Source organism: Gopherus flavomarginatus, chromosome 1, assembly GCF_025201925.1.
Source record: "Gopherus flavomarginatus isolate rGopFla2 chromosome 1, rGopFla2.mat.asm, whole genome shotgun sequence".
NCBI lineage: Eukaryota > Metazoa > Chordata > Testudines > Testudinidae > Gopherus > Gopherus flavomarginatus.
Genome location: NC_066617.1, coordinates 107,945,707 through 107,964,083, shown reverse-complemented (window position 1 = coordinate 107,964,083; position 18,377 = coordinate 107,945,707). Strand labels below are relative to the sequence as shown.

Here is an 18,377-nt window from a genome sequence, read left to right as displayed (position 1 = left end):
AGTCTCTGGAAAAATTCCACCACGATTTCAACAGCTTCCACCCCACCATCAACCTCAGCCTGGATCAATCTACACGGGAGGTCCACTTCCTAGACACCACGGTGCAAATAAGTGATGGTCACATTACCACCACCCTATACCGAAAACCTACTGACCACTATGCCTACCTTCATGCCTCCAGCTTCCATCCCGGGCACATCACATGATCCATTGTCTACAGCCAAGCCTGAGGTACAATCGCATCTGCTCTAACCCCTCAGACAGAGACAAACACCTACAAAATCTCACCAAGCATTCTCAAACTACAATACCCGTATGAGGAAATAAGGGAACAGATCAACAGAGCCAGACGTGTACCCAGAAGACTCTACTGCAAGACAAACACACGAAGAAAACCAACAGGACTCCATTGGCCATCGCATATAGTCCCCAGCTAAAACCCCTCCAACGCATCATCAGGGATCTACAGCCCATCCTGGACAATGATCCCACACTTTCACAGGCCTTGGGTGGCAGGCCAGTCCTCGCCCACAGGCAACCTGCCAACCTGAAACATATTCTCACCAGTAACTGCACAACCGCACCATATAAACTCTAGCTCAGGACCCAATCCATGCAACAAACCTTGATGCCAACTCTGCCCACATATCTACACCACAACACATCACAGGACCTAAAGATCAGCCACACCATCACCGTTCATTCACCTGCATGTCCACCAAGTAATATATGCCATCATATGCCAGCCATGCCCCTCTGCTATGTACATTGGCCAATACTGGACAGTCGCTACGGAAAAGGATACACGGACACAAATCAGATATTTAGGAATGGCAATATACAAAAACTGTAGGAGAACACTTCAACCTCCCTGGCCACACTATAGCAGACCTTAAGGTGGCCATTCCGCAGCAAAAAAACTTCAGGACCAGACTTCAAAGAGAAACTGCTGAGCTTCAGTTCATTTGCAAATTTGACACCATCAGCTCAGGATTAAACAAAGACTGTGAATGGCTTGCCATTACAAAACCAGTTTCTCCTCCCTTGGTTTTCACATCTCAGCTGCTAGAACAGGGCCTCATCCTCCCTGATTGAACTACCTCTGGAAATTTCCACTACATGCATCTGACGAAGTGGGTATTCACCCACGAAAGCTCATGCTCCAAAACGTCTGTTAGTCTAAAAGGTGCCACAGGACTCTTTGCTGCTTTTACAGACCCAGACTAACATGGCTAACCCTCTGATAATTCTCACCAGGAGCACTTGTATTGATTGTAGTGTCAGTATGGGGCATTGTGGGACAGCTCCTGAAAGCGAGTAACAGTCAACACAAGCAACACAATGTCTAAACTGACACTGCATCGAGATAATTACACTAACCATGATTCTACGCCATTTGGGAGGTGTTACTAAGTCAGCGTAGAGAGGCACTTACATTAGCAGGAGCCAAATTTAAGAGCAGACACTTCCACCCCTAGGCTGACACAAGGCAGCTTACGTTGACCTAACCGTGTAGTATAGACCAGGCCTAAACAATTTGTGTCATATGCAAATTCTGCTACTTTGCTCCCTTTTCCAGAGTATTCATAAATATATTAAATTCTGTACCCAGTACATACACTTGAAGTAGCTCAGTGTTAACCTTTCGCCAGGATGAAAGCTGACTATTTAATCATACTCTGTTTTCTAACTCCTAACTAGTTTTTGATCCATGTCAATACTTTGCCTCTCACCCCATGACGACTTTGCTTCTTTAGTAGTGTTTTGTGAGGGACTTTGTCAAAGGCCTTTTGAATATCTAAAAAAATTGCCCGCCAGTGGATATAGGAGTTATTTGACACATTCAAAGAATTCTACTAGATTAGTGAGATACCATTTTCCTTTGCAGAAAACATATTAGCATATAATGATCCAATAGATGTTTTAGTTATCCATTTCTTAATGAACATTTCAACCAGTTTGTCAGGTACAGATATAAGACTTATTGGCCTGTAATTCCACATATCATCTCTAGCATCTTTTCTGAAATACAGATACATTTGCTATCTTTCAGTCCTCTGGAACAGTAGCTTTTTTAAAAATTTGACTACACTTCATACTTAAGGGCCTTCAGACTCTTGGGTACCTACTAGATGGGTCTGATTACTACTAAATCTAAAATCTACTAAGTTAAGACTGTTGCCAACAACATCTGTGACAGAAAGTACTGTATGGTGTTTTACAGTTACCAGAAGAAGCAATACGAGAACAGAAAGGGTATATGGCAGAAGGTAGAGGAACTGTCATAGACTCCCAGTTCTAACAGTGACATAAATCAAGGGAGAGTCAACAGAATCAAGGGCAACTTTAGGGATCTGGAAAGAGAATCAATGTAGGATTGCGCAAACTGATGTTCTCAGAGATTCTTTCTATGCCTAGTGTAAGTAAAGGGGGGGAAAAAAAAAGACCAATACTAGAAACCAAATGAGGGCCACATAGGTGGCAAAGGAAAAAGGGTCAAGAATTCATGGAGCAGTGCAGTTTCAGCCTTCTGTAAATGGAGGAAGAGAATAGCAACAATGGCCTTGTGGGCAAAGTGTACAGACTAGGGACGGTTGGGAGAAAGGAAAAAGATCTTATTAGGAAGTGAAGACCAGCTTCCAGCCATTTTTACTGAGTAAAATCATTATACAGGATATACCATAGGAATATTTGGCAACTAATTAAAAACAAAAAACATACCCATACACGTTTTAAGATAAAGGAAAAATGAATGTGACTTGCTAGTATTATGATGACTTACCTTGAAAGCTACAACTTTTCCTTATGTAGTACAAGCAGATCTCATCTAATTCTTCATTACTATTTGCATTCTGGGATCCCTGATTAAGACTGTCTCTTCTCGCTACAAAGGGAGAAACAGAATTGTCATTTATAAATAACTTTCGTATGCTCAGTTTCAACAGGTTCTCCTAAAAAATACACTTATGTTTAGAGAAGACACACATGAAGAGACTTTGTAACTACAGGACACTGATCCAATTCCAAGAAGATTGAAGTTGAAGTCTCCCCACTACAAAAATAGATTCAGGCATATAGTTATGACATATAACAAAAGTCATAACATACTTATATTTTATAGCATAGATGGGGTTTAACTATGTTACATAACAAAACTAAAGCCTTTGTCATTTTGTCCAAGCCATTAATCCAATTACATAAGCCTGTGTTTTGTTTTGTAGTATAGACAGTCCCTAATTTGGTCCAACTTACATTTTTAGTTCCTGAGCATGTAAATGATACCTAACTTAAGAGTCCCTTACAGATGTAACTTAGATACATTTACCTATCACTAAAGCTGCGATTCTTTCATGGAGGTCACTGATTCCATGACTTTCCATGTGCCCCATGACTTCTGCAGCGGCTGGTGCAGCTGACTTCAGGGTTGCCTAAGCAGCTGGCCCTGGGGCCATCTGTTCCGGTGGTCCCTGGGGCCAGCCGGCTCCAGGGACCGCCTGAGCAGCAGCCAGTGTGGCTGGTCCCATGGACCACCCAAGCAACAGTCCTGGGGCATGCCCAGAGCAGCAGGGGCCCAGAAGTAGAGATTTATTCAGGAGTATTTTTGGTAAAAGTCATGGACAGATCACAGACCGTGAATTTTTATTTACTGCCCATGACTTGTCCATGACTTTTACCAAAAATATCCATGACTAAGTCTTAGCCTTACCCATCACCTCTGAATTTGACTTCTGGGTCTCTATTTAGTTTCTTGAATTCAGTTTTTAGGTGTATTGTAAAAATAAAAGAACAGAATCAAAACAGTGAAATGAAGGCAGAAAGATTTTAAATGACTTGACCAATGTTACACAGAGGGTATGTCTAGACTATGAAATTAGGTCGATTTTATAGAACTCGATCTTTAGAAATTGATTTGATACAGTCGATTGTGTGTGTCCCTACTAAGCGCATTAAGTCGGTGGAGTCCATCCTCAATACCATGGCTAGCATCAACTCATGGAGCGGTGCACTGTGGGAAGCTATACCACAGTCCTCGCAGTCTATGTTGCCATTGGAATTCTGGGTTAAGCTCCCAATGCCTGATGGGGCAAAAACATTGTTGGGGGGGTGGTTTTGGGTACATGTCATCAGTCTCCCCTCCCACCGTGAAAGCAACAGCAGACAATCATTTTCCGCTTTTTTTCCTGGGTTACCCAGGTAGACGCCATAGCATGGCAAGCATGGAGCCCACCACCTCACCGCTGCTGTTGTGAGCAGAGTAAACACCTTGTGCATTATCCTGCAGTATGTGCAGAACCTGGCTAAGAACCACCAGCACGAGGACGACTGTGAGGACGACATGGACACAGCCGTTCCTGAAAGCAGTGGGGCAGGTCAATACAGTGGAACACCGATTCTGAGCCCGGCAAAGAAACACAGACTGGTGGGACCACATAGTGTTGCAGGTATGGGATGATTCTCAGTGGCTGTGAAAACTTTTGCATGCCTAAGGCCACTTTCCTGGAACTTTGTGAGTTGCTTTCCCCCCGCCCTGAAGTGCAGGAATACCAAGATAAGAGCTGCCCTGACAGTTGAGAAGCAAGAGGTGATGATACTGTGAAAGCTTGCAACGCCCGACTGCTACCAGGCAGTCCGGAATCAATTTGGAGTGGGCAAATCTACTGTGGGAACTGCTGTGATCCAAGTAGCCAAGGCAATCACTAACCTTCTGCTAGCAAGGGAAGTGACTCTGGGAAATGTGCAGGTCATAGTGGATGGCTTTGCTGCAATGGGGTTCCCTATCTGTGCTGGGGCAACAGACGGAATGTATATACATATCTTGGCACCGGACCACCTTGACAACCAGTTTGTAAACTACAAGGGGTACTTTTCAATGGTGCTGCAAGCACTGGTGGATCACAAGGGATGTTTCACCAACATCAACGTGGGATGGCCGGGAAAGGTGCATGACGCTCGCATCTTTAGGAACTCCGGGCTGTCTCAACAGCTGCAAGAAGGGACTTACTTCCCAGACCAGAAAATTACTGTTGGAGATGTTGAAATCCTCATAATTATTCTTGGAGATCCAGCCTACCCCTCGCTCCCATGGCTCATGAAGCCATACACAGGCAGCCTGGAAAGTAGTAAGGAGCAGTTCAACTATAGACTGAGCAAGTGCAAAAAGGTGGTAGAACGTGCCTCTGGATGTTAAAAAGCTCGCTGGCGCCGTCTGCTATGTTAGACATCAGCACAACCAATATTCCCATTGCTACTGCTGCTTGCTGTGTGCTCCATAATATCTGTGAGAGTAAGGGGGAGATGTTTATGGCAGGGTGGGAGGTTGAGGCAAATGGCCTGGTGGACAATTTTGAGCAGCCAGACAGCAGGGCGACTAGAAGAGCACAGCTAGGTGCACTGTGCATCAAAGAGGCTTTGAAAACCAGTTTCATGACTGGCCAGGCTACGGCGTGACAGTTGTGTGTGTTTGTCCTTGATGCAAACCCACCCCTCCTTTGTTAGTTTTAATTCCCTGTAAGCCAACCACCCTCCCCCCTTCGATCACAGCTGGCAAAGGAAATAAAGTCACTATTGTTTTGAAACCATGCATTCTTTCTTTGTTAATTTAAAAAAAAAAAAAGAGATAACTGACAAGGTAGCCCGGGTGGGGTGGGGGAGGAAGGAAGGAAGGACAAGGCCACATTCCTTATTGCAGCCACACTACAAATCAGAACTGTTTGAATGACAGCCGACTGTTGCTTGGGCCATCCTCTGGAGTGGAGTGGCTGGGTGCCGGAGCCTCCCCACACATTCTTGGGCGTCTGGGTGAGGAGGATATGGAACTTGGGGAGGGGGACAGGCGGCTACACAGTGGATGCAGCAGCGGTCTGTGCTCTTGTTGCCTTTCCTGCAGCTCCACCAGATGCCTGAGCATGTCTGTTTGCTTCCCCATTAGCCTCAGCATCGCCTCCTGCCTCTGCTCATCGTGCTAACGTAATGCTTTCCCGGCCTCTGTCACTGTATGCCTTCATGCATTCAGCTGTGCCTTATCAGTGCGGGAGGACTCAAGAGCTCAGAAAATGTGTCATCATGAGTGCATTTTTTTCACGTTCTAATCTGCGATAACGTCTGGGAAGGAGATGATGGGGGAGCACAGAAACATTTGCACCTCCAGGGGGATAAAAAGGGAGAATAGAATTCAAGAAGATACACTTCTGAGAACAAAAGGGAGACTCTTTCACAGTGAATCAAGCAATTCACAGCAGATAGCACACGTGCTTTAGGTACATGGTCACATTTTGCCTTTTATATTGAGCACCTGCCAGCACACATCGCACATGGCTGGGCAACAGAATTCGGTTTCCAGGCAGCCATGGTAAACCAAAGGGTACGCGGAGTTGGTTTCTTCTGCCTTCGTAACATGCGGAAATGGTTTCAAACTGCAGCACCCTCCTTTCCCATAGCAAGCAATGCCAGTTGGGTTTGCCATTTAAAAGGAGGGGCTGCGGTCTTCGGGTGGATGTGCAGCACACCCCTCCGCCCACCCCACTGTGTGGCTATTATCTGGGATGATCTCTTTTAGCCACGCGCAAACAGCCCAGCATGAACGGGGTCCTTTTACTGTTCCCTTACAAAAATTCCCCTATTTCAACCAGGTGACCATGAATGATATCACTCTCCTGAGGCTAACACAGAAAGACACAGACTGAATGTTGCTTGAATGCGACCAAAACCCAGGACCATTCGCTGCCATGCTTTGTGCTGCAGTGATTCCAGACTACTTGCTACTGGCTTGGCGTGGTCAAGTGTCCTACCGTGGAGGACGAAATAAGGCAGTCCTCCCCAGAAACCTTCTGCAAAGGCTTTCAGAGTACCTCCAGGAGAGCTTCATGGAGATGTCCCTGGAGGATTCCCGCTCCATCCCCAGACACGATAAGAGACTTTTCCAGTAGCTGTACTGGCCATGAATGCATCCCAAGTCTTCAGGGCAAATGAAACATTAAACACTATTGCTTTTAAACCCTGTACTGTAGTTACAAATGTGCACTCACCAGAGGTGACTCCTCTGGCTTCAGGGTCCAGGAACCCGCGTTGGGAGGGCATTGGCTCCAGGGTGATGAAAAGGTCCTGGCTGCCAGGGAGAACTGATTCTCTGCTTGCCTGCTGCGCATTCTCCTCCTTCTCCTCCACAAAATCCTCCTTCGTGTTGCGTGAGACTCCCCCCTTGCAGGTGTCCACGAACAGTGGTGGGGTCCCCCCTAGAATGCAATGCAGCTGATCATAGGAAGAAGCGGCATGCATTGGACTCTGACCCGGAGTGACTGTTTGCCTCCTTTGTCTTTTGGTAGGCTTGCCTGAGCTCCTTAACTTTCATGCGGCACTGCTGTGTGTCCCTGTTGTAGCCTCTCTCCACCATGCCCTGTGGAATTTTGGCATATATGTTAACATTTCTTCTTTTTGATCGGGGTTCGGCCTGCACAGATTCTTCTGCAATCAGATCCAGTGTCTCCCGTTCGGTCCATGCTGGAGCTCGTTTGCAATTCTGGGACTGCATGGTCACCTGTGCTGCTGAGCTCGCCACGCTGACCAAACAGGAAATGAAATTCAAAATTTCCTGGGGCTTTTCCTATATACCTGGCTAGTGCATCCGAGTGGAAAGTGCTGTCCAGAGCCGTCACATTGGAGCACGCTGGGATAGCTCCCAGAGGCCAATACCATCAGATTGCGTCTGCACTACCCCAAATTCAACCCAGTAAGGTCAATTTTAGAGCTACTCCCCTCGCCGGGAGAAGTATAACAGTCAATTTTAAGAGCCCTTTAGGTCGACGGAACAGGGTTGGTTGTGTAGACGCATTGCTTATAAAATCAACCTAACACAGCTAAATTCAACCTAACCACGTAGTGTAGACTAGGGCAGAGAGTCAATGGCACATCTGGAAACAGAACCCAGGAAGTTTGCATCCTAGTCCCCTTCTCCAGCCACCAGACTTCATCAGTTCTTAGATCAGTTACAGAATATCATGAGTCAGACTTGCTTGGCTTCCTAAGAAAGATATCTACATCACCCCAACCAGTGGAGTAACAGCCTCATTGTTTCAAAACACACAAGTTATGAGGGTATCCCAGACACCTATTCACCTGGCCACCTTTTAACAAAGAGTCTACAATTTAGAACTGCCATGGTTCCAAAGGTACACAAGAGAGCTGAGTGATCAGGAGACAGGTATACACTGTTTTTCTATTCTGCAGTCTTTTAATTAATTTAGCATAGTTTAAAACTTTAAGTGGAAAAGGAACAGAAAACATTAAAGCTATTAGAAGCAATTAGGACACTGCTTTCCATGGCTTCTCATGCTAGACACCCTAGATAAGAAAAAGGTGGAGAAGTATATAAAATCTCTCTCTCTCTCTCTCTCTCTCTCACACACACACACAAACACACACACACACACACACACACACAGCATACCCTACCCTAAATGTGTTCTCTCTCTGCTTAACTCACTTCTACCAGAACTATAATAAAGAATCCCTTTCTTCCCATTTCCAGTCCTACTCTTCTATTCTATAGAGTTTTTTAATATCACACTCATCACCACAGTATCTGAGCACCGACCATAAAGCATTAAGTAATGTGACTACAATTCTATCACATGTTGTTTGTTCTCTCATCTTCTCCCCAGAGAGAGAAGCACATGCAGTGGAGTGTCTTGTTTTGGCACTGCGTGTCTTTTTCATTTTTGTTTAATATATACATATACCTGTTACTCTGTGTTTATGTTAGAAAAGGAAAGGTCAAAGAAATTCATCTTGCACTTGGAGTGGAAAGTGATGAGGTTTGTGATGGTCCTTACTCCCTGAAGATCATTCTGCCCCAGGATCAAGGGTCTTGCATCATGGCAAATGTTTTATCCTTCGGAATCCTATCAATGCCTCAAATTTGAATAGGGGGATGTTTATAAAGAGAGAGAGGGTACCTCACCTGGTGGCAAGGTTGCCAACTCCCCAACATTGTCCTGGAGTCTCCAGAAATTAAAGATGAAGTCGTGTGATGAAACCTCCAGGAATACAGCCAACCAGAATTGGCAACCCCTAATAAGAACTAGAGCTAAGTCTCAATTTCAGTTTCCCCTATCTAGCAGAGATCTGCGCTAATGCTAGGCTCACTGTCTCCTCCTTCCATAATGTTTTAAAAAGGATAAAATGTTTTTACCTTTGCATGGTGAAGAGGTGCCATTTTTGATGTCATACATGTTCCTGAAGATAGAGGGGAGTTTGGCAATCAGGTTCGGGCTCATTCCTCGCCTCTCCAGTTTTTCATAACACTCCAGATTAAAAATGTCATGTGATCGCTTGCAACTACTGCCAAATCTGCACTCTCCCTGCAAGTAGTACTGGCACATATGGAGTTTGGTGCAGATCTTCTTGAAGGTACAAGACCCATAGAGTCCATCACCTTTGTTATAATGCATGCATACCTGGGAAAGAGGAAAAAACCAAAACAACTCTACTGCAAGTAGTATATTTTGGCCACTTTCTTGTTCATGCACATTCAAAACAAAAACAAAAGCCATGAAGAAATTTATATGGGTTTTTCTGCACCACGGATACTGTTTAGAACAGTGGGGCCCAACTTATTGCTCAGGAGGGCCATGTAAACCTAAGTATTACCTTGTGTGAGCCAAACAGATTCTACATAATTTAATAAGATTTAAAATATATATCAATACAGATGACTAAGTTCAGTTTATTTTGTATGTATTTAGATAGACAATACTGTACAGAGAAACAACCTATTTACACACTTGTGTAAACTAAAATGATGTAAACATGATGACAAAAAAACTAATGAATCAGCCGTTAGTATACTGTGTTGAAGCAGGCCACGAGCCTTATGAAATGCTGATTGCACAACCCTGGTTTAGAATGGGCTTTTGGGCAGACCCAAACATCCACATCAAACACATTCAGGCCCACTTTGATGATGGCAAATGGAAGTTTACTGTAACTTACACACATTCGGCATGGTTGAGTTCTGTTGCTGTAAGAACCTCAACTCTTTAGGTTGCTAATTTTGCTGTGCTTTATTTCTCATCTTTAAGAAGATGAGTTTTGAATTTAAATTTCCTTGTAGATTCTAGTCATGCAAGTCAAGACCATTTGAGTTTCACTTTTGTTAATCCTTCTAAACAGGTAACACCCAGTAATACAGATTTATATTATGGATGATTAAATACTAAAGAACAGAAAGATTTATAGAAAGTCAATACAAAAATCATTGTATAAATACATTAGAACATTTTTAAAAGATTCAAGAGCTATTAAATTAGCATGTCTAGTTTCTTGAAAGCCACTAGTCCTGTGTGTTTGGGTTTTAATTTTTATTCTGAATGAACTTGGGTCTCATGAAAAGCTAGTTTATACCATCTAGCTCTGCTAATGCACTTCAGTGTTAAATCATAAACCACCTGATATTCCAGACTCAATTTCAGATAAAGCTCTGTCAATACACTTCAATATGATCTGCCATATCCATTTAAATAAAAAAAGTTAGAACAACAGGGGCGTTGCAGGTTAGTGATGAGGTGCAATGCTGGAGCTATGAAGGAAATGTATACAAAGCAAGACACTGATCCTGCAAATACTTCTGCGCATGCTTGATTTTACTTCAGTGAAATTACTCTCATAATAAAGTTAACTATAATTACCAGTGTTGTAGGATCAGGGCCTATATACCTCATCACCACAGTACTTGCCAATGCCATACCTGGTTCTACCCAATGCCATTATTCTTCTTTTCATGATACTAATTGTAAAAGGAATAATACATTGCTGCAGCAGTACTCACCTCAGGTAACAGCGAAGAATCATTCTGAAGCAGGAGCTGACGCAACTCATCATCATTTAAGTTTTCAAGACCATGTCTTTTTAGGACACGGAGGTTATGCTCTGACTGAAAGTTATGAACAAACTTGCAATCTTTCCTACAAGTTAAGAAAACCAGTCATAAAGAAGGGTACTTAACCAGCACAGTCTTTCCATTACTGGATATACATTACATTTAATAGTTTACCAACTGCACAAAGTTAGCTAGTCTCAGAAAAAAAATCCATGTTTCTTTACAGAGTAATTACATGATTATCCTCATAGTAATTATTATGTAATCTGATAGGCATAACCATCATATCATTTCTAATTTACTGCTTCCGTGTTATTCAGTAATTACAGCAGCACAACAACACTGGTACTATGCCCTCCAGATTACATGGCAGTTACACTCCATGATGAAAAAGCAGGAATAATGGTTTATATTTCTAGCTCTCCTACCACAAATACACTAATAAACTTGAGCAGCATAAAATATTCAGAATTGGTACATAAATGATTATTTGTATGATGCATTAGTCTAGGGATTGGCAACCTTTCAGGAGTAGTGTGCTGAGTCTTCATTTATTCACTCTAATTTAAGGTTTTGCATGCCAGTGATACATTTTAACCTTTTGAGAAGGTCTCTTTCTATAAGTCTATAATGTATAACTGAACTATTGTTGTATGTAAAGTCAATAAGATTATAAAACTGTTTAAGACGTTTCATTTAAAATTAAATTAAAATGCAGAGCACCCCAGACCAGTGACCAGGACCCAGGCAGTGAGAGTGCTACTGAAAATCAGCCTACCTCCGCATTAGTCTTTGTGGATCTCCATGACTGAAAGTAGTCAGCCTATAAGGGGTCTTGTGAACTAGGTTATCACATAATTGAAGATTACTTTTAAATTCCTGCATGTTTGTGCCTGTGTTCCCCACTTCCCCCCATTTAAATCAAGCCTCTAGTCCTCATGGTTGCAAAGAAAGTCTTCAAATTTGAACCAAGGTCTTGTCTATAGTAGACAATTTTACTGTGTTAGTAACATTTGTTCCTCTTTAATAGACTGAAATGCACTCTGCATACACACACATATGCTTCAACCGTCAGGGTCCTTAGGTAATGTTGCACACAGACCTCGACTTCTGTAGGAGCTGGATTTTATAATGTAGTATGAGAATTAATGTATGATTTGATTTCATCCTGTCAGCCACCCTTTTTGAATAGCAGAGAGAAATGACAGACGAGAACAATCCTTCTGACTGATTATGGTCACCTTTTGTTTTAGGATAAATTATAATGTCTACTATGGTTTCCTATATGTATTACAAATTAGGTACTCTAGTTAAATATACATTTCTTTGTTTTAAGGTTTAGTAAGTAAAAGACAGGATTCTCTATTGTGTCTATGTTAAGTAGATTAGAGAAACATTGAAGGCAAGGTTTAATTTGCAATGCCTTTCTGCTCGATATAAAATACTACTGTTTGTATTCTCAATCTGTTTGTGTGAATGAGAATGTATGCATCAGGAAAAGATAAGGTGTAAAGGCCACTGTTATAGCCAGAGTCAAGGAAAAAGAAGTAAAGAGATATCAAAGAATCATCAATGTGCATCCATAATGAAGGGCAGATTGACGACCCTGAGGTAAAGGCTGGCACCCCTGAGGACAACTGATTAAATCAAAACAAAGGACAGGATGACCCTCTCTTGGAGGTGTATTGGAATGTTTACACCAATTAAGAAGTAACCCATCACAAACTGACACAGTAAAATCCATAGACTTCAACAAAGGGGGAAAAAAAACCCTCTAAGAACCAGGGTGCTTGGTCATGAAACTTGGGTTTGTCTTGCCACACTCCAGGAGCATCGGATCGCGACAGACAAAAGCCCAGCTCCACACTCGTGCTCAATCTAACTGGCCATTAGAGAGAGAGAGAGAGAGAGAGAGAGTGTGTGTGTGTGTGTGTGTGTGTGTGTGTGTGTGTGTGTGTGTGTGTGTGTGTGTGTGTGTGTGTGTGTGTGTGTGTGTGACTAAAAAGCATATGTTAACTATTGTATTCTCAGTAAATGCTGTGTATTTACCTTCCTCTATAAAGATCCCGTGTGCTTTGTATGAGCATAACACTTCTTAGGTCTAAACAAAAAGTGAGCCTGAATCACTTCGGGGTAAATTATTTGTGAGCTAATGTTGGGTCTAAACTTTTGGTGAACTTTGGGGAGCCAAAACACACCCAGACTGACTGTCTCTGCATAATCCTTCCTGAACCCTTTTGAACAAAGCACTGACCTGCAAACTACTCATGACACCCCCTTTCCCTAGTAGCCATTAGCCTTTATCTCTATGCATTTACTTGTTAACTTGCTTTTCCTGTAAAATCTTGATTAATTATGCATGACCATTATCTTTTGTTAATCACTTTGTTTACTTCTGTGTATAAATATTGATGCTCACCCCTAATAAAGGGGCCACACTTAATCTAAAGCTTTTTAGAGCTAAGGATAGTGTGAGCCCGTTGATCAACGCATTGGTGTCTGGTCTCTGACAGAATTGTGTGCCCCATACCAACTCCGCACGAACTCGGATGCTGGAGAGGTGAGTGAGGACTTGCTTTATTACCTAACAATTTGGGGGCTCGTCCGGGATTCCTTCTGGTGCGGTACCTCTGTCCAGTGGTCAGACCACTCATATATGAATTGGCAAGGCGCCACAGGAGATTTCTCCCAGCCAATTCAATATTGAGGGGTCGTGTATTGGACAGCAGGGTAAACGCCAGTTGGAGGGCTCCTGTCAGACACCATGGGTCAAGGGACTAGCGTGCCTCTTGAGAGTCCGTTGGGGATTGTAAATAAGTTATGGAACGAAGGGAAACTCCCAGTACAGACAGGAATGTCTAGGAAGAAGTTGTACACACTATGTGTAAGGAATTGGACTGGGTATACCGCGGTATTGGCCGACCCGGAGATGAGGTGGCCTTCGTATGGCTCTTTCGAACAGGCTGCCTTAAGAGGAGTAAAGAGCCAGATCGAAAAAGACCATCCGGGACAGTTATGTTACTGGCTTTGTTGGAACACAGCAGCAGAGCTGTGGAAATCTTTAAAATTATGGCAGTCAGGTACTCTCCCGAGAGTGAACCCCCTCCAGGTTATTTCGATGAAGGGTGTAAACCACGGCGTGTTTTGACTCGTCAGCTGGTCCCCTCTGCACCTGCCCCTATTCCTCCGCAGGGGGACTCTCTCCATGTAGCAGAGGGGAATCTGCAGAATCCCAAATTGGAATTTCTGCAGAAGGATGAGGAGGAAATGGAGGGGCAAACCTCGGGAGGAGTAGTTACTAGGCTAATGTCCAAACAGATACAGCAGGGTGCATGCCCCCCCCCGAGGATAGCCCAGAGGATGTCCCCGTCAAATCTCTTGCGAGTAATAAAAGTATAGTTAGAGAGATGCCTTTACAGCTGCACCACCAGCTCAGCCCATTCCCCAGGCCTGGATCAACTACGGGAAACAGCAGCAGCCGCAGCAAACTCAGCCTCCTCAATGAAGGTACCCCGGGGGCGAAGACAAACAATGTGATGGTCTTATTTCCTTAATGTCTTTAGCCGGCTCCTTTCTCACTTTCTCCCCTCCCAGCAAAGAGCCTCGTTTAACCCTTTCAGTCCAGGGACTGCCTGTCTCTTTCCTCATTGATACTGGGGCTACTTTCTCTCTTTTAAATCATGCCCCCTCTCCCTGGCTATCCTCTGAGGTTAAAACTGCGACTGGGGTGGAGGGCAACCCACAGTCTCTGGGACTCACTTTGCCTTTGAATGTTATTTATGCTGATAAATGTTTTCCTCACCGTTTTCTTTTTTCCCCAGCTTGTCCGATCCCTTTGATGGGCCGGGATTTACTCTGTAAGCTTGAGGCTACTTTAACCTGCACTCCTGAAGGGGTAGGATTATTGATGACAGTGTTAGGAGATTCGGCCCCTACTCAGGGTAATTGGGAAACACCCCCCTCTCTCTCCCCTGACCTCACTGACTTGCCTTCAACCCTCTGGGGAATTTCTGACACTGATGTTGGCCTGCTCCTTTCGGCAGAGCCCGTAAGGATTCAGGTGAAGCCTTCCTTAACCCCCCCGTCAGTCCCTCAATACCCCCTGTCGCTGGAAGCCCGGGAGGGCATCCGCCCCATTATCGAGGGATTCATTGCACAAAAGCTAGTCCGCCCTCAGCGCACTCCCTGTAACACCCCTATACTGCCTGTCAAAAAGCCTCCTAAAAAGGACGGAGACCCTGTTCGTTGGCGCTTTGTACAGGATCTACGAGTTGTTAATCAGTATGTGGTCCCTCTTCATGCAGTAGTTCCTGACCCAGCTACTATCATCAGCCAAATCCCCTGGGATGCTGAGTGGTTCACTGTTATTGACTTAAAATCAGCTTTTTTCAGCATTCCTGTGCACCCAGACTCTCAGTATCTCTTTGGTTTCACCTGGGAGGGACAAAGTTATGTCTGGCAACGACTTCCTCAAGGCTACAGAGACAGCCCCACGATTTTCAGCCAGTGCCTCCGCCACGACTTGGAAGGTTTCACCAGTCCGCAGGGATCCACATTGGTCCTATACGTAGATGACATCCTATTAGGTAATCGCGAAGAAGCTGCCCTCCGCATCGATGGTAAGGCACTTTTATTATACCTACACACCAGAGGCCACAAGGTAGACCCTAAAAAGATTCAGTGGGTCTCACAAAAGGTCCGATATCTGGGCTTCCTGTTAACCCCAGAGGGAAGACAGATGGACCCAGCCTGCATAAAGACTATTCAAAACTGCCCTCTACCGAACACCAAGAAACAACTTCGAGGTTTCTTAGGATTAATTGGCTTCTGTCGCCCCTGGTTGCCGTCCTGCGGGGAGTTAAGCAAACCGCTCCACCGACTCACTGCTAACCTTGCTCCTGACCCTTTGCAGTGGTCCCCGGACACTATTCAAGCCTTTCAGTTACTCAAGGACAGTGTGGCCTCCTCCATGTCTCTCCGCCCCCCCCAATTACAGCAAACCCTTTCACCTTTTTGTCCACGAGAGGGGCGGAATTGCTAGTGGTGTCCTTACCCAGCTGAGCGGGCCCCACCATTTCCCGCTTGCTTTTTACTCTCAGCAAATCGACCCTGTCACTCAGGGAACCCCATCCTGCACCCGGACTCTGGCAGCAGCTGCCCTGCTGATCACAAAGGCAAAGAGCCTAACCCTGGGTCATTTTACCACGGTTTGGACCTCTCATGCCTTGTCAGCCCTTCTGCGTAGGGGCACAACCCAAGTCTTTTCGGCCCATCGTCAGCAACAGCTAGAGGCCGAACTCTTAGAAGACACTAACCTCTAAATGGGACATTCAAGAGGCCGCCTCACTGCCAGGCAACTGGGGAGCCCAAGCCGCTGAACTCTATGCCCTGGCCCGAGCTTGCCAGTTGGCCGCTGGTAAGACCGTTACCATTTTTACTGATAGCAAATATGCTTTTGGAGTTGTGCATTGTCATATCCACCTCTGGAAGTTTCGAGGTTTCCAGACAGCTGCCGGTAAACCCATTCAGCACCTCCCCCTCATCCACAAGCTTTTGGACGCCCTCCAAAAACCCTCTGTCCTGGCTGTAGTTCACTGCCGGGCCCATACTAAAGATAGTAGCCCCGTTACCCGTGGGAATGCCCTGGCTGACGCCTCCGCTAAGAAGGCTGCCACCTTACCTTTAGCCATGCCCACATTGGCTATTGCAGCCTCCTCCTTTACTCCACCGCACCCCGTACCAGTACCCGCTGCTGAACTGCAATCGTGGGAGAGCCTCGGGGCCACTCTGGTCAAAGGGACCTGGCTTATGCCAGATGGCCGAGCCTGCCTCCCTCGCTCCACATACCCCGTGGCAGTTCGCTGGCACCATGATAAAGGGGGTCACTACGGCACGCACGCCCTCGTGAACACCATCGCTCGCTTTTGGTATGCTCCAGGCATTCAACCCTATTGCCTATCAATAGTGAAAGCATGCAGCACATGTCAGCGTAATGAACCTGCTCCACCTCTTAACAAAATTAAGGGTGGAAGACCTCCGCCTGCTGCTCCATTTCAACATCTTCAAATTGACTTTGCAGATATGCCAAAGGCTTTTGGGAAAAAGCACCTCCTTGTTTTGGTTTGCCCTCTGACTTCCTGGGTCGAAGCTTTTCCTACTGCTAATTGTACTGCTGCCACAGTGGCAAAGATTCTCCTTAGAGACATTGTACCCCGTTTTGGCATCCCTCTTGTGCTCGACTCAGATCGCGGACCTCACTTTACTGGTCATGTCCTTGGCCGTTTAAAACAAGGACTGGGCATTTCACACTCCTTTCATACACCCTACCACCCCCAGTCTAGCGGGAAAGTTAAGCGTATAAATAGGGAACTTAAGTTTACATTGGCTAAATACTGTCAGGAAACAGGATTAAAGTGGCCTCAGGTACTTCCCTTGGTCCTGTTTCACCTTCGTACTCGCCCAACCCGCGCATTGGGATTATCCCCCTTTGAACTGCTCTATGAACACCCCCCCTTTCAAAGGCGGGGCGCTACCACGTGCTGATGTTTCACTATTGGGAGGGGATCATTTAACCGCGTGTCAGTTTCTCTCCCTACAGGCTCGCCTCCGTACCCTTTGGAAAGCCTCGCAGTTTTCCCAGACCGTGCCGCTGGAGGAACAGATCCACCCGTTCCAACCAGGGGACTTCGTCTGGGCCAAAAAGTTCGTTCGTGACGACACCCTCCAGCCAAGGTTTACTGGACCCCACCAGGTTCTTTTAACAACCCAGACTGCAGTGTTCCTGAAAGGACGCAAATCTTGGATCCACCACTCCCACGTCAAGCCAGCCGTAGTGGACCACAGTGACGGACCAGCAGCTCTTGTCACCACTGAGGACACTGCCTTCGACCAGTGGACCAGCTTACCTCTCTCAGACATTAGACTTAAATTGACTCGAAAAAAATGAGAGGACCCTTTATTCTGACAACTGTATGTTTTTTTATGCTTTTTTAGTTTATTTTCTGCTTATGAAGAATGCTGTGTTTTTGTAAATGACATCTACTCTAACACTTTTCAACGTACCAAACACCTAAGGGAAATGGCTAAAAACTACTCCTCTGGCCAGCCACCTTATGATTGGTGGGGAGCCTTATGAAATTGGCTGCCCGGATTTGGGTGGGTTAAAAAAAAAAACTCTTGGTGGGTGTTGTTGGGGCCATAGTAGTCCTTATAATACTGTGTTGCTGTATTCAGTGTGTCCCCTCCCTCATAAACTCATGTAAGTCAGTTTATTCTTTTCCCACTTCAGCTAAAAGCCTTACTCTCTTCAAATTGGCCCAGGCTAAAATTGCCAAGCGGCCCTTGAGATCTTAAAATAGGGTGTAGCTTTTTGATTAATAGTTATCTCAAAGCTACAAATGGAGGAATGTTGGGTCTAAACTTTTGGTGAACTTTGGGGAGCCAAAACACACCCAGACTGACTGTCTCTGCATAATCCTTCCTGAACCCTTTTGAACAAAGCACT

General features: G+C 45.0%; 1 protein-coding gene across 1 annotated transcript in view; it reads right to left on the bottom strand.

Annotated features, from left to right (window-relative positions):
- Positions 1-18,377, bottom strand: part of LOC127042792 (protein mono-ADP-ribosyltransferase PARP12-like) — a 46,156-nt gene that overhangs the window by 15,471 nt on the left and 12,308 nt on the right. Inside the window, exons 2-4 of the mRNA XM_050936159.1 lie at positions 10,823-10,958; positions 9,188-9,452; positions 2,783-2,884 (exon numbers count right to left, since the gene is read on the bottom strand). Of these exons, the coding sequence (XP_050792116.1) occupies positions 2,783-2,884; positions 9,188-9,452; positions 10,823-10,958 (503 nt within the window). The remainder of the gene's footprint in view (positions 1-2,782; positions 2,885-9,187; positions 9,453-10,822; positions 10,959-18,377) is intronic.